Raw genomic sequence first — 23169 nt, 5'->3', positions numbered from 1 at the left:
TTCATCAACCGTCACTGTTTACTGGAAGGCTTTTCAGATGTGGACGAAGCTACCAGGATGGAAAATGGAGGATCGGCTGAGACGAAGTCATGCCACAGGTGGAGTTTTTAAGTATCTGAAAGACGTTCACAAGTGAGGGAACGACAGACGAAGGGGATCAACAGGTGAATTGCGGCAACATCTTTAAAAAGAAAAGTTGCTGTCACAATGTCACGCCGGTTTGCCATCATCTACCACACTCATCTCTGCTCATGAGCTTTGGGAACCAACAGAAAATACAAGGTCATGGGTACAAGCATCAGAAATGAGTTTTTGCTGCAGAGTGACTTGACTAACCTCTAGAGAGGCAGGTGAGGAGCTTCTCACAGGTTGAGGTGGCTTGGCTCCTCATGTTTCCACTCATTGTGCTAAGGTTGTGCTACTTTCCAGAAAATTAGAACGACCAAGACATACCCAACTCAACTCAAAGAAATGTGGTAAACAATAATTTGAGTCCAAGGTTTAGGCACACTATTAAATGGAAAGAAGCTGTTGTTTGTTTTTCATAAACACCGAAAAACTGCAGACATTACAATATGTTCTGTGTCCGTGTCTAGGATCGTTTCCTGCGGCTGCTCTCTATGCTCGAAAGGACAAACTCAACCGACCTGCGCATGTGGCCACCAAGACGTTTCAGGCTCTGCGCATCTTTGTGAATGATGAGTTGAACCAACTTCATGCTGGTTTACGCGCTGCCCAGACAGCACTGAGATCTGGAGGACGTCTCTGCGTCATCACGTTTCACTCTCTAGAAGACAGACTGGTCAAACGCTTCCTTCAGGGGGATGATTTGTCTCATTTTGAGAAGTATCACTTTGGCCTGGAGAAGCAAGGCACAAAGAAGGACAAGTCAGAGACAAACAAGGATGGAGCAAGTTCTTATTGGTATCGTTTGCAAAAAAAAGTGGTCACGCCGCAAAAGGCTGATGTCAAAGAGAACGCTCGAGCACGCTCTGCAAAACTTCGGGTAGCATTCAGGTGTTAATCGTGTTTTTGTTTTGTACTTGTTATAATACTTAACATATTTATTTGAATGACATTATGAGACCTGAACATATTTTTTCACCACACAACAGAATCAAAATTTCTTTGATGGTCACGAAATAACGTCGTCAAACATGAAGAGTGAAGATGTTCAATGAAGTCGTCCCTCCGGGTACGCCGGTCTCCTCCCACTTTCCGAAAGACTTGCATGGCAGGTTAATTGGGCACTCCAAATTGTCCCTAGGTGTGCTTGTAAGTGTGGATTGTTGTTTGTCTCTGTGTGCCCTGTGATTGGCTGGCAACCAGTGTGATCATCTTTTTGTTTAGTTGTTTTTGTGATTTTTGATTTGCTGTTGTGATAAGTGGTTTTTTGTTTGTTTGATTTTGCTTTTTTTTTTTTTTGCACCACCGTAAATAAATAAATTAAAATACAGTAGCTGATGTGCTGGTAGCTATTTTGCAATGTAATTGGATGCCATACATAAACAATTATTGGGCCAGGATAATGAAACAAAAACACTTGGATCATGGGGCAGTTTGATGTCAAATTTCTTAAATAAATAATATAAATTAAGATCATCGAGACAAAGGACGGGTTGTATGGAAGGACTTCATTGTAAGTTGCAGCCTATCCTAGCTGACTTTGGACGAGAAGCAATGTCTATACCCTGGACCGGTCGCCAGTCAGTCACCCACACAAGCAGGGAAGTCAGTTCATCAATTTGACTTTGTGCAACCAATGCACTTTTCCAAAGGAAATGTCTGACTCCCCATTTTTCTGGAATATAAATTTAAATCTTAAATATTGATTTTCTTTTTATGTATTTTGCTTTTTTATTTTATTTTTCCAAAGCACAAAAACAACCAACTTGACTTCCTGAGATTTTAAGTTTACTGAGCCTTTTAGCACCTGTATCTGTTTGTGTTAAATAAATATAGCTGCTCACGTTTTTCCTTCGATTATAAACCTTGTAAATTCACCAAACAGAAAAATATCCATTCAGTCATTGTCTTTAAACGGATGCTTGACTCATTGCCGTTTTCAGCAGTTAGAAAGTGTATTTTTTTTGCCCACAATGAATTTGGTATCTTCTTTATTTGTCATGTACAATTAATACCTTTAAATACACATTTTTCTACTTGCTGTTGACTGAAGATGACATCACCTGTGCTGAGGAAGTTAGGTAATGGCCAATCACGGCTCACCTATTTTTCTGGGTTTGGTCAGCAAACTGAGCCAGGATTGGTCCTTACTTGTTTCCTCATTGTCATCTTCAGTCGACAGCAAGTGGCAAAATTCATCTTTAAATGTATTAATTGTTCATGAAAAATAATGCAGTTATCACATTAATTATGGACAAAATATCTTTTTACTTTATCTTCTGAGTCAAGTATCCCTCTAAGAATTGACGAAGGCCGAAAGACATTCCTTCTCTCGTCCACACAAACGGAGCAAAGATTAATCATATTTTGGCTGTTAATAGTTAGCTGTATGAATCATTATCTCATTGGTCACATATAAGATATTTACATGTAATTAATTCTATATCATCAAAATACAGCACTTCATTTTATCATTCCTAAAATCTGCCGTCATGCTGCAGATAATGCTGTCAACTTACCCTTGATAACACAAAAATCTAAATAAATAAATTAATGTGATAGTAATGGATGGATATACAATAAAAATATGTATATTATATTTTTTAGATGAGCAGGGTAATAAGATATGTATCCTGTCTGGGGTGCACAAATCTTTACCCATTGGACTGCTTTGAATTCTGGTTTTTGCTTCAGAACTTTCCCATCCAAGTGAGATGAGCCAGAAGTACTTGGTAAGAAAGGTTGTTCGAATTTCAAAAAAAGTTAGGAAAAGTGCCTGTATTGCATTCTTTAAAGGTCACATGCCATCAAAATCCAATTTTCCACCCAAATTTTATGCATAACAGAGCAAAATAAGTCTGACGGTTTACACTTGTCATATGCAGTTTGCTGATTGTATGCAATATCCGATCAAAGTCAAAAGGCAGTAAAACGGTGTTGATGTGACGTATTACTGCTACGGATTCACAACCTGTCCACGTCATGTTTGGTACACACCCACTCGCTGTCACGCATGGATCTTTGAAAGATGTATATGCAAAACTTGCAATGCATTTTTTTTCAAAACAAGGGATTTCAACCTTGCAACATTGATCTTCCTGTCAACTTTTTGAGGCACATCCATGTATTATATATCATTTCAAACAGAAATAAATGCAGAATTAGAATATGTGAGTATCTCAGTTGACATATTTGTACCCTTTTGCCAGTGCCAGTTACATATATACGGAGGGACGTTATAATAGAGGGAGGGAAAGAAAGAACATACAAAAATTATTTTCATATATTTTTTAACATTAATCATGTTAACTTCTGATGTGATACTACTTGTTTACCTACTTTTGCACTCCCTGTATTGACGTCTGTATTTATCTTAAGTGCTCAAGTGAAACCCAAACCATGCCTCATAGATAAGTAATGCCACTAAATACTGAATGACGCAAGTGTTAAATGTGCTGCTGAATGAGCTGGAAGGTTGTTCTTGAGCATTCTCACACCTTTGGATTTTTACTATTAACTAACTGAGCATTTTCCATCAATGCTATTCCTGTGTCCGTTGGTTACACAATTATTTTTACCTGGTGCATGTAATAGTGAACTGTATTATCAGGTATTATTGACTTATAGAATAAAATAGAAAAAAAATATGTCATGTAAACTGTTAAAAATACTGTAAACTGAAGGTAACCAGGTTGAATAAAATTGATTTGTAAATATGAGTGAAATTACTGCTGTTGAACAGGCTGGAAACTGGGTGGGGTTAAATGGAACAGTCCTTGAAATACAGTAGTTTAGGCGACTTGGAGGAAAGCAGCAACTATGTGACCATTAGACATTTAGAATCTGATCGAATGGCCGTGGTGTCCCTCAAGGGTCAGTCCTTAGACCCCTTTTGTTCAGTCTGGATGTTGTGTTTGCGCCAAATGCTTCAGAACACCAATGTTGACTATCATGGTTATGCAGATGACACAACTGTATCAATGTCCCCAAATAAATGACAGCAATTCAGTTAACGAATTGTGTCACTGTATTGTGTCAATCTCCAGCAGACTCGATTACTGTAACGGTCTTCTGACTGGACTCAAAAGAACATCAGACAATTGCAGCGCGTCCAGAACGCTGCAGCTGGAGTTCTGACCAAAACAAAGAGATCAGAACACACCACTCCAGTCCTTAAGGCTTTACACTGGCTCCTATTCAGCTGTAGATTAGATTTCAAAATTCTGATACTGGTTAATAAATCACTGAATGGTTTGGTTCCTGACTACCTTAAAAAAATACTGATTGAATATGAACCCAGTAGTGCTTTGAGATCTGCAGACTTGGGTCAATTAGTGGAACACAGAGTTCAAAGTAAACATGGTGACGCTGCATTTAGCTGTTATGCTGCACATAAATGGAATAAGCTGCCAGAATTGAAGTCAGCCCCGAATGTAAATGCTTTTAAATCCAGGTTAAAAATAGCTTTTTTTTCACTATACATTTGGCAAATAAACATTTTTAAATTATGATTTTCCTTTTAATTATTTTAGAAAACTCTTTATTTCTTGCACAATATAGTGTTCTATTAAGTATTTAATGTTGCGTTAGTACTATACGAGTATAAAGTTTGTCTTTGTGATGTTTGTGGGCTTTCTGTGACTTTTCTTGTTCTAGGATTTTGTAGACACCTTAATGCTGTGTCATTCCATTATAGCCCATTTGTGGTCCTTCAGTGGAAATCACAGTCAGAGGCTGTTCCCTAACATAACGGTTCAGGAAAATAACTTGCTCAAAAGAACATGGCCAGGGAGCAACTTGCAGTATAAATCTGTTTCTATATGGCAGCTAATAGCTTACATACTGTATCTACATATTAGTTGTCCACCACCAGAAAATGTATTAATCCATGCTCGGTAATTAAGAATAGACTTGTTCAAGGAAGAAATAAAGATTGCGAAATTGTTCCTCAATGCAGGAAGTGAGCACAAGACAATAACATTTATGTTATCAAAGACTGCAACTTCTGAATCGCCATGGAAACTGTAACCTGAGACAACAGTAAAAAACGCTGCAGGACAATGATGTTATTGCAAGCTTGGATTGATCCATAAATTGACAAGCAGGTATGTAACTAATAGCCTCTGTTATCGAATCACTTGTCTGAAGTTGCAAGTCGACGTGCTGAGCAGCACCTCACCTGCTGCTAAGCAAACACAGGATGAATGTCTTCACTCAAACTAGTCATACAAAAGCCTGTGTTTACTGTAGTCCTCTGCGAGGCCCCAGTGCTTTTATTTACACACATTTGAAGCACACTGTTGATACTGTGGATTACTTTTAGTCTGATGGCAGGAGAACAGAAGACAATAAGTAGTACAACTGTACACTTGCCAACCTTCAGACCTCAAAATCACAGAAGATTTTGTATTTATTTTTCCAGCGCTGTGGTGGACTTTTGAATATGGGTTAAAAACAAAAACAACGAATTTAATACGGCACATACTGCAGTGCATATACAAGAATGCTTTAACTCTTAGCAGCTAACTGGACACAACTTAGGCTTGTATTGATGGCAAAACGACAGCATTCAGTTTTCACTTTCAGATTTGGTCACAGAAAATGGACTTCGAAAATGTTTTTTCATGCTTCTTCTGTATGTCACTTAAAGTGCTTGTGAGAAAGACTGCTGAATAACATAGGCTGCATTTGACTACTGTATTTGCTGTTCTCTCTATCTAGAAATATCACGAGCCATTTCAAGTCTTTTACTGACTTGTATTGTTTATCTAATTGACTTATTAATCTGAGTATGCGGGTTGTCATCTGGGAAAGGCCCGAATGAGGATAAGTGTAAGTATGTATGTATGATTCTAAATAGCAATTTGTATTCGGATATTTGAATCGCCTCTTCAATTCAGCAAACAAATGATCAGCTTTCTCATTTGACAAGCGCTGCGTCGGAATCACTAATCTTACAATTGGCATGCAACTTCTGTTTAAAACTTTAAAACCTGGTTACATTTATGCTATTTGCTTAGACTTATTGCTTTTTTGACTCCTAGTCTCTTGTCAAACAACCTAATCACTGTAATGCATTTTTTTAATGTGCTGTCTTTAATGAAAAAGGTTGAAGATGACCGAACATGATTAATTGATGATAAAACTTAGCAACTTCTAATATCAAGAGTTTACATTATTATGCTTTATTTAAAAATTGTGTGAAGGCTGACTTTCCCTCTCAAGTTTTATCATTAATTCCCAATGGCATATTTAACATTGCACGATCATATCATTTCAATTCGAAATTGAAATTATTCGGCTCATTCAGTGTACGTTGAGAATGATTTTCTTGCCACAATTTTACATTAAAATGCCCACAAACATTCATTATTCATTGTTTTTTTTTATTTATTTATTTTTTTTATTTAATTTAATTAATTTATTTATTTTTTAAGAGAGAGCTCAGAATTGTTCATTCGGCAGTCTTACCGATTCAACATCATCATTGCTCTCTTTTTTATTCATTATTATTATTCATATTTATCATTATTTATTCCCAATGACACTTTTATTTAAAATTCAAAACATTCAGATGATTCAATTCACATAGCAAAAATTTCAATTTAGCAAAATCCAACATTTTTTTTCCTGCATACAGTTCCCACAAAAAATCCGCATTCTTTCCCAATGACACCTTCGTAAAATTATTCATTTCATCCAATATCATTTCACATCATTCCATATATTTCCATACTGTTCCATATTTTTCAAAAATCATTCCACACCATTTTACATGATTACACTTTAAAATAATTTTTCGTTCAACATTTTAGCCTTCACACACAATTTCACCAGAAATTGAAAATGTCTGGTTAAAAAAAAAAAATTTTTTTTGAAAATTGTTGTTTGTACAAATATATACAGGTAAACTCTATTTGTCTCTCCTACTGTAATAAAAGCCGTGGTGTCTTCTTCCACTGATACACAGCAGCAGAGAATATAAACACAAGCTGAGATGTGCTTTCTTGTTTGAGTAATGAAGCAGTACAATAAATTTGCACCAATTCAAATCGCCATGCGTACCTGCTGATTGAGTGCACAATTTGTCTCAACTGTTTCAACAGCTTGTTGTTGTTGAGGTTGACACTTCAAATGTAAGAGCGGGGGTCTCCCCCAGTGCTCATGATGAGATCCAACTCCCCAGTCACTTCCCCTCCTCAGCTGAACCAAACTGTGACGATGGCACTCGAGGGGCATCGAAGGGTTCGACAGCCCTGAGCGTCCCATTGGCTGAATCTGTGCAAAATGTATACTAACGCTGAGTGAGTTCCTGGAGTGTCGTGTTGGTGGTAATACATGTTATATTAACATTGTCATTCTGAATGGCAATACAAAGGCAACCTTGAAATCTTTCTTACTCTTGGGAAAATGGAATTTACTTTAGAGCCACTGTCACGCAAAGAAGCAGAAAACATACACTTGTTGGTCGTGTGACCAAGGAAAATTTCATCCTTCTATCTGCTCGAAGCACTTGAAACAACTTGTCCTCTTCTGGATTCTGTTTGGAGCTTTAAGTGCTGGATACAAACAGAGCTAACATAACTATGAAGACATCATGTCTTCAAAATAAACATTGGGAGATATTTTAGTGCAAGGCAAACTTTTATTGGCCAATGCAACTGACAAGCACCGCGACCGACATAAACGCAACATGAGAGACATGAGTTGAATAACTGTGACTGTGTCACTTCAAATTGATCTTTTTAATGATCATGAAATCAGAATGTTTGACACAATATCGAATGTGATTAATGTGACAGATAGGGCGGCCATTTCCATCAGGTCAAAAAGGAGGACATATTTTAAAAACTTAATACATCAGACTCACAATGTATTTTCATCAACAATAAAGTTTTGCATTGGTTTATAGATCATGTTTGTGGAACTAAATTGTAAAAAAAATATCAATAAAAAGTCAAACCTCTTTTTGACATTTTATTTATTTTAGAGTACCATGTGTTTGAACTAGTGTTGTTCCGATACCGATACTGGTATCGGCAGTGGTATCGGTATTGGTGACTACTCACAAGTAACATGCCGATACCATTAATTCCAACGCTAATATAGGATTTTGGATGCAGCATCTTGTGTCTTGCTCATGCACGACATTCACTTATATGTGAAATGTTCACTGCATGCCGATCTAAGATATCCTATTGGCCCTTGAATGCTCTGAACCAATGGTAGGACAGCTTTTTCATGTTGAGGAAAAAAAACCTTAAGTATCGGTATGGTATCGGTATCGGCCGATAATGCAAAGCTGGATAACGGTATCGGGAGCCAAAAAACTGTAACGGAACAACACTAGTTTGAACCACTAAGCAGTGACATGCTTCTGTAACAGTGAAACGTGCCACGAAACACAACTTATTTTGAAAAGCAAATAAGGAAAACATGTCTGCAATGATGACGCACGCACCTGCTGCTCGCCTCTTGCTTTTATGCTTCTGCGTCCCCGCGTGACATTCTATGACTGCTCCACATCACACCGGCAAAGCGTGCAGGATACTGTGAAAGAAAATTGGGCTTTTTTATCCATTCAATATTTAAAGATGTCCGGCGTTTTGGCATTTTTGCTAGCACTGCCTTTTCTTTTTTCTTTTTTTTTTTTCCCCCTTGCTAGTGCTGCTGTCAAAGAAGGCGGCAAGGAAATGACAGTCAGATCGTCACGTGGAGCTTTGTTTACATTTATTGAACCAATGACATACGAGATTTTAACTGAAGCCACTCTTGGCCAATCACAGACCAGTTGTGACAAACGTGGGGTGTTGGGGCTGATGTTGGGTCACATAAACTCAACCGCAGTTCATTTTCTTTAAAAAGGAAGACAAAGTGGCGCCCTGCTTAGCATTGCACAAGACGCAGGACACATCACTGAAAATTAGGACTGTCCTGCCTAAATCAGGACGATTGGCCACCCTCGTGACAAACGCTGACAACATACTCTATGCTACTAGCTAATCCAAGCTAACTTTGAGCAAGTTAGCTTGCGAGCCAACTGCAGAATAAACTAAGTTGTGAGGCGAATTCTACAAGGCGAACGAATACTTCAACAAGTCAGGGGGGGAAATGCAAGAAGAATAGGCTGTAACCTCGAGCATGAAACAATAAATCTTCCCCTCGGGAAACGAATATTCATTTACACCTGACTGCAGGTTTTTGTTATTTCGCCGTTTCTGACAAAGAAGCGAGTCAGGGACTGTGACTATTAACTTTCTGTGTGAGGAGAAGAGACTGTGGCTTCTTCTTGACAACCTGAAGAATGTATGAATTTCACAGTGTTAGAGAACAGGCTGACACAGAAAGGCGCTTTCTATTAACATCTTCACTTCTTTCCCCTTATTCGGCTTCTGTCTGCTGCAACTGTTGTCAAGGAAAAATCACCCAGGTCAAACCTATTGGAGTAATTTTGCGTGATTGAGGTATCATGGGAAGAAGATCCAACCATTAACGGAGACCACCAATGTTTGATAATTGGCTAATGATGCGTTTACAAGGGGTGACTTTCACTAATCGCTCATGTTGAGGGATTAAAAGACATTCACTTTATTAATTCCTACATTGAAAACGACCACACATAAGCTGACAAAATGTGTTCAGTGTTTATTGTATCCTGGAGATTAAGCTGATCGCCGCCTCTTCACCAGTCGAGTGGCGCTTGCTGTGTCAGATGCTGTATGCGACCTGACCTGATGTCAGCTCTCTTCCAAGGGAATCAAGCTGGAGGAGACGCAACATTGGCTAGTAAAATAGCCACAGAGCATTAAAGAGGAAGTCAACCAACCCAAAAATTATTGAAAATATGTTCTATGCAGCCCCACTAGTCTAAATGCTGTATTATAATATTGCAAGTTAGTGGAATATGGCTTAAGCAGCAAACTCCAGCAGTTTTTTTTTGTTGTTTTTTCCAGTATCAGAAGGCTTCAGAAGATAGGTGAGCTGTGATTGGCCGTTGCCTGACGCCTGAGCAACTGTGATGTCATCTTCACTCGACAGCAAGTGGTAAAATGGCCGCCCCCTGGGATGGCTGCTCATACTCTACAAATGTAATATTAATCTTAAAGTCATGTTTAGGGTAGCGAAGGTCACATATTAAATGTTATTGTCAAGAAATGTTGAAGGTTGACTTCCCTTTAAAGCACCTGCTTTTTTTGGTCTGCTGAACAAATCTTGACAAAGCCAAGTTTCACACTAATAGGGATTCCCACAAATATCTACAGTAGTGTTACTAGATGCTACGTAAATATGATGGTAGAAATTTGCTATCACTAAATGAGTCTCTTTTTCCTGATTTTAGGTCACAATTTGATTTGATACCGATTAATTCCGATACGAATCTTTGCCTAGTTTTACGATTTTCCTAACTCAAATTTACAAAATACTAATCAGTAAACTTTTACATGTACACTGTAAGATTTGTATGATAATGTATTTAATTTAAACTTCAACATCGTATTTAACAAACAGGTTGCAATCTGTTTCATGTTTCATTCATTCATTTAATTGTGTTTGTTCATGTTTCAATATTGTGTCCAGAATGAAGTTAACATCATTATTTTTCATGGTCAATTAATACCTTACTATTTTTTCCACTTGATGTATCCTTTAAGGCTTAAAGGAATACTTGACTCATTGAACCATTTCAGCAGTGAAAAGTTCATATTTTGTACATAATGAATTTGGTAACTTCATTATTTTTCATGTACAATTAATACCTTTAGAAAGTAATTTTTCTACTTACTGTCATTTTTGTTGATTGTTATTTTTTTGTGTGTTGATCAGGGGCAGACTTAGGTTTTACGTCTTTCTGTCCCCTTTCATTTCTTTTACTTTAAAGAGTGAAATAAATTAATTGAAATTGAAAAAAAATTGGGGAAAAAAAAATAACTCACTAGAAAAACAGGAGAATGAGAGTGTGGATAAAAAAATGTTGGAGACGTCCTCATAACATTAAATGTCGAAATAACACATGCTCTTCAAATTGGGCGGGCAAAAAATATTGATAAAAAGCTTTTTTAATTAAGTGATTAATCAAAATTCTAAGGTGATTTATCAGATTAAAACATTTAATTGTTTGATAGCTTTATATATATATATATATATATATATATATATATATATATATATATATATAGTGTGTGTGTATTAGTTGTGATTTAGCACCAAAATTGTGTTACAGTGAAAGCTTTATAAAATAAAAAAAAACCTTTGTTGTGCGTTTTCCCCTAAAGGGTGGCAAAAAAAATGATTACAGGGGAAACAAAATTACATTGGAAGGACAAAAAAAATGCCTTCAAATCAGGTTGTGGCAGAGAAAATAGCGAGACCTTGATATCAGGCACTGTCAGTCATCAACACCAATGAGGCGATATATTGGATAGTGGCAGCACAATATTATAACCAGCCCTCAAGTAGATGTAGTGTATATAACAAAACCTGACTATCAATCCCCTCCCCACTCACAGCCATTAGTCCACTGTAGAGAAAGTAGCCCGTTTGGGTGAAAACCTGCAATATTCACAGCAGTCGTCCTTTCAGCTCATACACAAGCATCATTCTCGAGAGTGACATGAAACTGAGGTCAGACACTGCAGTCGCCCTGCAGTTAAAATTATGGACTGAGGACCCCTGCAAGTATCTCTACAACGCGACAAACTGTCACTCCAGCAGAACTAATTCGCAACACAAATTGGGTCCATTTAAATGACTGAATTTGATTTTTTTTTTTTTAAGACACACACATACCCACGCACACACACCCCTCATTGTTGCTATTTCATAGCTAAACGAAAGTTGCTGTTTATTAATGTTAGTCCACTTTACATTTTATAGGTAGCTTTACACCATCTTACATTCTTTTCTCTCTCTCTCTCTCTCTCTCTCTCTCTCTCTCTCTTTCTCTCTCTCTCTCACTTATATTTCACCAATTAATTTTTATACTATTCCGTCCGAAAAACCCACCACATTCCAAGTAAGGGCTATTATACTCCAGTTTTAAGCCACAATTGTGCAAAAACCAAGTCAAATTGTCACAATGCACTCAATTCCTACGTTTATGGATTTGAATGGGATTGAATGGAATACGGGGACGGCGCAGGATCGTGGAGCATAACGTGAGTTATTTGGAAAAGCTTTCTGTGCATGTGTGGTACCGTTAGTATGCTGCACCAGTGGCCATGGTCGGCTTCGACAACTCAATATGTTTGAACGAGACAAGCGACTACGTCAGGTTTCGTAAACATATGATGAAGATGAAGTGCTATTTAAGTGCATTAATATTGTGATCAAATTGGATTTTTCATTATGTTGGACTATGACGTGAGTTTCAGGAAAAGTACACGAAGTGATTCGAGTTTATTCAGGGCTAACCCTTAGAGATTGACATTTAATACGTGATGACCTGTGAACAATTCAGCTTACAAAAAAAGCCTCTCGGAACGCATCGCGGTCATATCTTGGACACTCATTATAGAAGGCAAATCTGACATGTGAGAAAACTGCATGTAAGCTGCTCATTTCCACATTCACTTATAAGTCAGACATGGAGGATCTAATCCTTGAGATATTTTCAGAGGTCGAATTGGGCTGAAGTAGAGATGTTCACATGAATTTTGGTGCAGATTGGTGCCGTTCTTGGACATTATTAGTGATTAATGTACAATGGTTTTGAATGGACATATTGTGTCCGGTTCCTACTAGGGATGTAACGATAACGGTGATATCATGATATCACGCTATTAAAAACTGCCACAATATATCGTCATGTCATGATATTAAAAGCAGCGCATCTGTTAAAAAAGTCGGCAGGATTTCCATTTGTGCAGTTCTAGCATGCACCCTCTGGTGGCTAGTTTTTCAGTTTAGTTAAATTTTCACAAGGCATGTTTTGGCCCTTCTATGTTTTAAAAATGTGTGCTTGCATTAACAAGTAAGTGCCTCTATGCCTCTCTCTCTCTCTCTCTCTCTCTCTCTCTCTCTCTCTCTCTATATATATATATATATATATATATATATATATATATATATATATATATATATATATATATATATATATATATATATATATATATATATATATATATATAATTGTTCTAATAATTTTCATTGCTGTATTGTACAAAAGCACATTTTTTTTTTTTTTTTTTTTTTTTTAAGAATGAGCTCTTTTTTTTTACAACATTGTCACCTTTTTTGTATCGACAACCTACTCATAATGATCGTGATCAGGAAATATCCAAAGAGAGTTTATGAGTGAAAAATGGGCCTTCAGAGCTGGATTGCTCCTTTAAATTACCATGAACAGGTTTTTGTTTTTTTGTTTTGTTTTTTGACAACAAAAGAAACTAACCATTTTTAGTGTTAACTTTTTTTTAGCTTTTTTGTGAGCTTTTTTGTGAGCTACTTCTTGGCTGAATGCGAAGGGCTACCAGTTTGATAAACACTTCTGAAATAGCAAATTAATGCTCAAATTAACTTTAATAATATTATTTAATTATGATCATTCATAACAGATGAAACAGATGAATATCAATATTCATCAGCATTCCTAGAAAGTCACAATGTCCCATGGTCTGGTAAGCTATTTTTGGAACCGCCCCCCCAATTTGCTACCAAGTTGGTGATCAGCCAATTTAGCCAGTTCTCTTGGTCATTTTTGCACCACACACTTGTTTAAGGTAAACATCTGTTGATAAGCGTCATAACCGCTGCACAGCGAGACCCGCGGAGACTACTCGCTCTCAGCTCGCGTCACTGCCCCACACGTGTCACCATTTGCGGGGGAGCTTCTCGTGCGGCACACACGTGTGGCTGAGCTCAACTGCACCGAGAAAGGAACAAACCATGAAGTGATTCCATTCACTCAAAAGATTCGATACAAGTCGGTTGCGAACAATTGAACTTTGCTTGGCAAACTCAATCGCAATTTTTGTGCACCTATGCACCTCTTACTTGACAATAGTGGTTGAATGCTACAAAAAAGTAGTCATGGTTTGTATGTCTGCTTTTGCATTATATCCCTGAATGTGTCCTAAATAACCTCAAGCCTATAAATACAGAAATGGGTAAATATGGTATCGCGCACACACAACCCCAGACATGTTTTGCATTTTAATTGTCTGAGCTTTTGAAGTAACTTGGAGTGAATATGTGATTTGTCAATTGATTCTTTTTCTCCCAGGCTATGAATAAAAATGCTTTAATTATTGATGCACTGACGTCAGATGTCCGCTTGAATGTTATATGTGGTGCAGACTTCTTTCTCCGGGCAAGCTGCAGACCCCCACCCACCCTCTCAACCTGCCACCACCACCACATGCCCTCGTGGTCACCCCGCACTGTGGCGGAGGTCCATACCTGGCATGAATGGGACAGGAACACTCTAAAGGTGGCTGCAAGACAAGTGTTGAAACAGTTGGAAGGATAGAATGGTTGAATTAAAAAAAAAAAAAAAAAAAAGGTTGTCTGTATATGTGCAAGCTCATGCAATGCTCCGCTCCTTACACCATCACAGCAGTACAACTCGGTCTACCATGTCTGCTGACTTGCATCTTAAAGGGCTACTCGACTCATTGAGCCATTTTCAGCAGCAAAAAAAATCCTATTTTTTCCAGAACAAACTTCATTATTTTTCATGTACAATTAATACCTTAAAATACTATTTTTTCCACTTGCTGTCAACTGAAGATGACATCACCTGTCACCAAACCCAGAAAACAGGTGAGCCATGATTGGTTGTTCCCTATTTCCCCAGCACAGGTGATGTCATCTTCAGTCGACAGCAAGTGGAAAAATTAAGTTGTTAAAGGTTATTAATTATACAAAAAAATAATAAAAAAAATGAAGGTAACAAATTCATTCTGGACAAAATAACTTTTTTTTTTTTACTGCTGAAAATGGTTCAATGAGTCAAGTATCCCTTTAAGTTTTTTTTTTTTGTTTTTTTTGTGCATGATTTTATAGCATATACAATCAGAGAGATAATTTGGTGGTGTAACTATACTACTATACTGCTACTAATTGTCCACCATACTGGAGAAGTATTTCTAATATTGTAGCCCTCATTGTAATACCATTGATGATTCTGATATGATTAACTCATTCACTCCCAGCAATTTTCACTGAAGCCAACCCCCTTTGCTCCCGACTTTTTTACTGGATTTTTACTTATGTTGCAAAGCCCACAGAATGTTCTTTTGCTATAACAACATGGAACCTACCAATAGAAAGAATTAGAGTCTCTTCTTCTATTATCAGGAAAAAATATACATTTCTATCTGTTTCAGTTTTCCAGCAATTAGCATTATAATATAGGTAAATTTCATAATTATTTACAAATCTGTTTAGAATTGTGAGGAAACAACTTGTTTTCAACAAGGCCCTGGTTGATCTCTTAAACTCTGCTGCCACCTTCTGGCCATTTTTGTAATTACTACCATTGATTCACCCATTCTCTGCAGTTGAGAGGCTGCATCAAAGCCTTCTGTATGCTCTACCATAAAAAAAAAAAACAAACAAACGTATGAATACGTCTTTGGGACACTTAAAACATTTAAAACAGAACGTATTTACATGTTTTTGGAAGCAAATGAGTTAATACCGAGTGTGATCGTCATTGTAACACACAGATTTATGCATTTTGTACAACATTTTTGTTATATTTGGGGCAGTTCTAACCTTGCTCTGCAAGCTGAATTCTGGCGGTATTTTTGAGTTTGCAAACTCCCAAGAATACATCTTGTACCGAGCCTGCTTTCATTGATGTGAACCACTGGTGGTTTGGACCAATCACGAAGCAACATTGTGTTTGGGGGGCGGGATATGCAGCTGTGATGAAGCCAGGAAGCGGCGACACCGTGGGAAACAAACAAACTGAACATGGACGAATATAATGAACAGGAGTTTTAAACATGTCTGTCATTCATTACACAATTACTAAATCCTAGGGATAGGCGAGTACTGATACCAGGTATCCTATTCTATACCCGGCCTCATTTCAATGTTTTGGTACTTGCGACCTCATGTGACTGTTTTATGATCAGGAACTATAAATAAAAAATTAGGAGAATAGAAAATTGCCATTCGTTTCATGCAACTTTAAGGGAAAATGCTATTTTGGGATACTATATATAAGCCTTCCTTTAAAATGTTCTGTCGTTTTTTTTTTATGGGGGGTTATGTATCAAACGTACGAGTGGTATCGGTACTATCAGTATCGGTGCCTACTCAAGAGATGAATACTTCACTCACAGAAATATTTCAAGCTTATTAAGATTTATGTAATTTTTTTACATGAACAATTCCCTATTATTTATTTATTTATTTTAGTTTTAACACAAATCTACCAAATAAACATTATATGATACATATTTATTAGTATAATATAAAAAAAAAAAAAGTAATTAGACTTTATTAATACTAATACATAAACATGAGGATCATGCATTTCAAATAGATAGGCTTTATTAGACTAATGAATATGTATCATATAAGGTTTATTCGGTAGGTTTGTGTTAAAATGATCTTAAAAAAAAAAAAAAAAGGAAATGGTAATTTGTTGTAAAAAAAAATTACAAAAATCTTAAGCTTGAAATATTTCTGTGAGTGTTGTACTGATATTGGTCTGAAGAAAAGTGGTATCATCACTACATAAAACAATTCTAATTTGACGTTAAAGATGTAATGTTGATAGAAAATGGATGTTACCATCAGTAAATATTGATAGCAGCTGTGGGGTTGCAGAGAGGCACTGTTTTTTTTGTTTTGTTTGTTTGTTTTTTGATGGCTTACACTAGGATACCTTGTGACTGGGCACATCCTTGAAAATATTCAAAGCCTGCTTCTGCCTGCGTCGGGTGAATCATTGCAGCTCAAATCTTCCAACCCCGATCCATCTCTTAGAGGATATGTTGCATTAATGAGCTCGTTCTCAGCATAAACTGACACGGGTGAGATACAAAAGCTTGTGCGCTTTCAACCTGAACATGTTTAGGTCTGGAATATATTAGATAGTGTTGTGCTTTGCTGTTGTTCAAGGGTCACCTATAAATTGCACTTAGACCAATTTGCGGTTTCTCCACACATCATTGCATTATTTACGGATTATCTATACAACAATTCAATCTCCTTGCATACCAACCCCAAAGAGATTGGAGAGCGAGAAAGACAGACATGCTTTTCTAGGACTGGCGTATGCCATGGATGTGAAGAGATCCTCTTGAGGAGGCGGAGGGATGGAGCGAGGCAGAGGCACATTGAAGCAGATGCAGAGAAATGTGAGAGGGTGTCAGTGAGACTGGTGATGACGCGCTCGTGGCTGCGGAGAGCTGGCGAGGCCGCGGCCCTGGCTCTGACTCACCTCATCCCCACGGGGCCTCCTGCTTGACGTCACTCGGAGCTGCACTGTGGCATTTCTTTACTTCAACTTCTTTGTGAGCAGCAGCCATACTTGAGCATTTCTCACATCTATCCATCTATCCATCTACCTATCTATCTATCTATCTATCTATCTATCTATCTATCTATCTATCTATCTATCTATCTATCTATCTATCTATCTATCTATCTATCTATCTATCTATCTATCTATCTATCTATCTGTCTATCTATCTATCTATCTATCTATCTATCTATCTATCTATCTATCTATCTATCTATCTATCTATCTATCTATCTGTCTATCTGTCTATCAATCCATCTATCGATCAATCAATCAATTGATCTATCTCTCTTTCTCTCTCTCTCTCTCTCTCTCTCTCTATAAATATATATATATATATATATATATATATATATATATATATATATATATATATATATATATATATATATATATATATATAAAGCTATCTATATCTCTAGCTATCCATTTAGCTATCAATCTATCAATTTCATCAGTAAGAATGTGTTATACATTTTCTCTCATAAGTTTTTTTTTTTCCCCCGAGTGCTACTCAAAGATTGGTCTGTCTATCTATCTATCTATCTATCTATCTATCTATCTATCTATCTATCTATCTATCTATCTATCTATCTATCTATCTATCTATCTATCTATCTATCTATCTATCTATCTATCTATCTATCTATCTATCTATCTATCTATCTATCTCTTTCTCTCTCTCTCTCTCTCTCTCTCTCTGAAAATTAAACATTCATCAATAATCAATACCCAGTACAACATGATAAATTAAGGTATTGGATTTTTTCCTGAATTAATTTGCATTTCAGTCAGAAACTTTTCCCCGTGTCAAGAGAGGATGATGACAGTGTTAACATTTAGTTCAATAAAGTAATTCCATATTCTCTTTATTATTATAAAACACCCGAGTCTATTGGCAATTTGATACATGGAAATTAATGTAAAGGCAAAGGGCCTTCTTATAATATTGCAGTGGTATTCCAGTAATACATATTTTTTCTGTGCCCATAATAATTGGGTTAGCTGTGACTGAGAGCCTCTTTCCTCTGAGTCACCTGAACGGATGAGAGTTCATTACATGTGAAACCTTTACAAGCCCACAAAAGAAACATAGTCAAACATGACCATGAGGGTGCTGTGCTATATGGTGCTCCTGGTTCTTTATGCCTTTATTCTATGTAAATTGTCAGATGAAGAGAACATGTGCAAGGACTCATGCCCAAGGGTCATGAATGAGAATGTGGCTACCTGCAGCACGTTGTGTTCTGTTCATACCTCTTGGATGTCAAATACACTGGCAACTATTTCTTGCAACTATTTAAAAGGACTGTGTTGATGTTGTAAATTAATGACTTAATGTAAATGCTGAGATATTATATTTATTATATATGTAATCTAATATTCTATCTTTCTAGAATATCAGGGCTGGGCAATCTCGGTCCTCGAGGGCCGGAGTCCTGCAGGTTTTGCGTATTTCCCTTCAACACAGCTGATATATGATCAGCTCATCAGTAAGCTCTGCTCACTTCATATCAAGTGAGTCAATTACTGAATCACTTAGTCGTAGTGTAGCTCAATTGTATAGGCTAGTTATTAATTGAAGGCAAAAGATGTGCACTTGTTTGTAGGCTACATGGTAGCTGAACCAGAAGATGCTAACTGTTACCACACGCAGTGTGGGGGAAATAATCTGTTTCGTTCGTTTGTGCTGCTACGGTTTAATAGATATTACACACTTGAATTTAATAACTGACCAACACCATAAATAAGACTTTCTATGGCATAAATAACAGCGGTGTCAGCTGAATTAGCAGATGCTAAGTTGCTAATGTGCCTAAATAACACTGCCAATACCTGTGTGACACTGCTAACTCCGATGGTATTTTGATGATAACCTGGCAATAGCCAGATGGATATATGCTTCACTCAAGTGAGTTCTCTGCAATATCCATCTGGTACCTCTCAACGGTAATTTCGTCGGGAAAAGGCGGGACATTCTGTACAATAATTCGAGCTGATTGGATGATGTGCCATTCTAAACTTTTGTTTTAACCAATCACGGAAATGGGTGAAAATTTCGTCTTCGTTCTTGCCGAAGGGAGGAAAAGCACGATCATCTTACCGGCTAGAAATGCACGAAGCGCCCCTCGCTGTTCAACATTCAACAAGGAAACGGTGAGTAATTCTGCGAGAACAGAATTAATTGCAGCGTCCTTTCGTCCATGTTAGGTTTGTTTGTTAGCTCCGGCGTCTGCTTCCTGGTTTCGTCACAGTTGCATATCCCGCCCCCAAACACAATGTTGCTCTGTGATTGGTCTGAACCGATCGGCGGAAATCAACAGGAGCGGTACAAGATGTATTCGCTGGGGTTCGTGAACTCGCAAATACCGCGAGAATTCATCTTGCGAGAGCAAGGTTATTTTGATGACACATAAAGAGAAAATAAAACCTTTGTATTGCAAAACCTTTGTATGATCAGATTTGAAAGCACTCACCAGTGTAAGAGAGGGGGTACTTCCATGTAGCCGTGTTGCTAAGTTGAAAAAAAACAAAACAAAAAAAACCCTCCTGACACTTCATCAGCAATGGTAATATCATCCAACCTGTCCACCTGGCCCATGTATATCATGTCCTTTTCATTGAAGTGACTGTCAACGCTCTTGGGCAGAAAGCAACACAAACGCTAGTTTTAGTCCTCCTCGTCGTCGTAGTCCATTAACACGGCACCGTTACTTTCCTGCCAGAGGGGCCGCGTTCAGAGAAATAGTCATGTGACATCCAGATCTCTATTGCACAACACATTGACCATCCACACTCATGTCGTGATAATTTGTTTCAATTGACCTTACCGTGGCACACCACTCCACGCCCACGAAATGCAAAGTGACTTCGTGCCGACGAAGTAGTTTCTGGTCATTTTGGGGGTATTCAACCGGTCGTGTGGTCTTCCATAAAGTTTGATCCAGCGCAGACATTTTTCGTAGTTGTTTGAGTGTTTAGGGAAGGGAATAAACCGGACAGTGTCTCTCTTACACAAACTGTGACTACTTCAGGATGCCGGTTAGTCGATCGGGATAAGGGCTATCACTTTTATACAAATCGTGACCACAGCGTTTAACCATTTTTATTGATGTTTTTCTTGCCTTTGGAAAACCACGAAATGCACCACCGGGTGCTGGATTGCTTTGTTTATCCGTATATATGCACATGCCTACGCAGACATGAAGTCTTGCGTCTTGATTGGTTTACTAGGTCATGGGGGTGTGGTTTACGGTAAGGTCAATTGTTTGAGAGATTCTCACTCAGCATCGGGGCTCTTTTCCCCCTGCCAGATAAAACGGGATTGATGAGATGACTACTGATGAGCACGATCACTGGTCAACACTACACCTGAAATTCGCGTATTGTCAAAAATATCACAATTATCTTCCAACTATTTTTGTTCATATTCAAAGTTTGAGCAATTTGACCCATGATTTTGGCATGTGCCTCTTATGTGTTAGAATTTAAAGGGATTGAGAGGAGCTGCATCAATTGGCCGGGAAGCAAGTTGGCTTTGTTAACTCCCACAATGGCGCTAACACCCATTTCTAACTGTGCGCCGCTACACAAATACCAAAAGACGGAAAACAACCCATACGTTTTTAATTGTAGGAAAGCTAAATATTCAACTTGAAACATTGTTAGGAGCTTCTTTCAGCCCTTTCTAGAAAATCCTTCTGAAAAATATAGATAGACCAAACATATCCAACAAAATATTTCATATGGATATTTTGGGACATTGATATTGATGAAATTGTTCGTCTCTGTGTGCCCTGCGATTGGCTGGCAACCAGTCCAGGGTGTCCCCCGCCTGCTGCCCAGAGTCAGCTGAGATAGGCGCCAGCAACCCCCACGACCCTTGTGAGGAATAAGCGGTCAAGAAAATGGATGGAATGAATGAATATTGATGAAATTTCATCATAGAATGCATCTTATAACAACGCTCATTAATGAACTGATCTCTCTTGAGTAATCACTAGCAGCCAACAATGAGCTTGTCTCATTTGTCCTTTAATTCAATTCAATTCATGAAAGGGTTGGCCTAATTGTCATCCAGATTAATTAGAACTTGACCTAAGTGTCACATTTGAAGCTACACTCAGTATAGGTAATAGCAAAATAATAGTATGTGTTGACATCATACATATAAATGAAAGAGGACATGTTCATGTTCATGAAGCATCTTTGCAAATAGTGACATTGTCATTTAGATGGGGAATGTTTCCCCTGCCTGTCAGTTGATGCTCCTTCCTTGTATTTTATGATTTGATTTCAGTCCCGTGTTCAATCATATCTATGAAAACAAGAAGGCTGCGTGGAATGGACTCTTCACTACATCTCTCATGCGAGGTTCAGTCAAAAGAAATGATTCGTTTGGCAAGAGTCACGGCATCGCCAGTCACAAGGTTGTGACAGGGCAAAACGTACACCTGGAAAACCAGTCGTTCCTCAGTACTACTTGAAAGCTTCAAGTGCTGGCATCTTATCCAGCGCCTTGTACAAGTAGGATGAGATGGTGCGGGTCAGATGAGAAGACTCAACTACAGTCTTTGCTCTACTCCAGTGGTTCTCAACCTTTTTTCATTTATGTACCCTTTGTGAAATAGTTTTCCAGCAAAGTACCCCCTAAAAGCGCCAAACATTTTTGGTTGGGTTAAAAAAAAATTACTTCAGAGTGAGTACTGTGCTATTATTGTCTGATTTATATTAAACTTTGAAACTTCATTTGTAAAGTCGCCTCTCGTGAGCCATTTGGAAATAAAACCATACTAAAACTAGACTAGACTGGACCAAACCCTCATTAATAAACAATAACTGGGACTAAAGGAATATGCATTTTCGTCGACTAATGAAGACGAGACAAAAATGTACCTCACTTAATAAAAACTGATAAAAATCTATGGACATTTTTGTTCATTAACAAAAACTAGATGAAAATCTTGTCTCTGCTAATCTGTGACGTCTGTGACACTGTCATGTGACACACAGCACAAACACATGGGACAAACAGGAGGTGGATTCACGGTGAAAGGTTAAAAAAAAGTAAATTCTAATTATAATTTAAGATTAATCTAACGGCTATAATGTTCCAACAACAAAATTAATGTGGCCGTTAACTAATGCTAGCTAACTTACTATCTTATAGCATGGAGCCATCGTAGCCACTGTAATTGTGCGTCAAGTCGTTTTTCATCAAAAAGATGAGAAGAATTTATGTGAAATAGTTTTAGATCCAAAAATGTTCAATATTATCTGATGACAAAAAATATACAGGGATAAAATGGTTGTCCTGACTAAAATGTTGACAGTTTTTGTTGACTAAAACTAGACGAATAAAATAACATTTCCTTGGACAAAAATAAAGACTATGCTAGATTTATAGTAGACTAAAAATTGACTAAATAGAAATAGCATGAGGTTGACTGACTGATAAAAAACAAAAAGGCATGATTGAAACTGGCAGGCAGCCATTAGCCCCCCCAGCTAACTGGCTGACACCACCGCCACTGTAGGGGCAGTAAATAGCATTCAGCGATTGA

General features: G+C 37.6%; 1 protein-coding gene across 2 annotated transcripts in view; it reads left to right on the top strand.

Moving 5' to 3' along the window:
* mettl15 (methyltransferase 15, mitochondrial 12S rRNA N4-cytidine) overlaps positions 1–4100 on the top strand; it is a 49519-nt gene extending 45419 nt beyond the window's left edge. For both annotated transcript variants that reach the window (XM_077519095.1, XM_077519096.1), the window contains exon 6: positions 597–4100. In XM_077519095.1, the coding sequence (XP_077375221.1) occupies positions 597–1024 (428 nt within the window). In that variant the 3' untranslated portion in view covers positions 1025–4100. The remainder of the gene's footprint in view (positions 1–596) is intronic.
* Positions 4101–23169: the final 19069 nt, after the last annotated feature.

This window comes from Festucalex cinctus, chromosome 4, assembly GCF_051991245.1.
Source record: "Festucalex cinctus isolate MCC-2025b chromosome 4, RoL_Fcin_1.0, whole genome shotgun sequence".
In the NCBI taxonomy this organism is placed as follows: domain Eukaryota; kingdom Metazoa; phylum Chordata; class Actinopteri; order Syngnathiformes; family Syngnathidae; genus Festucalex; species Festucalex cinctus.
Note: the sequence above shows the minus strand (reverse complement) of the source record. Positions and strands in the feature narration are given on the sequence as shown.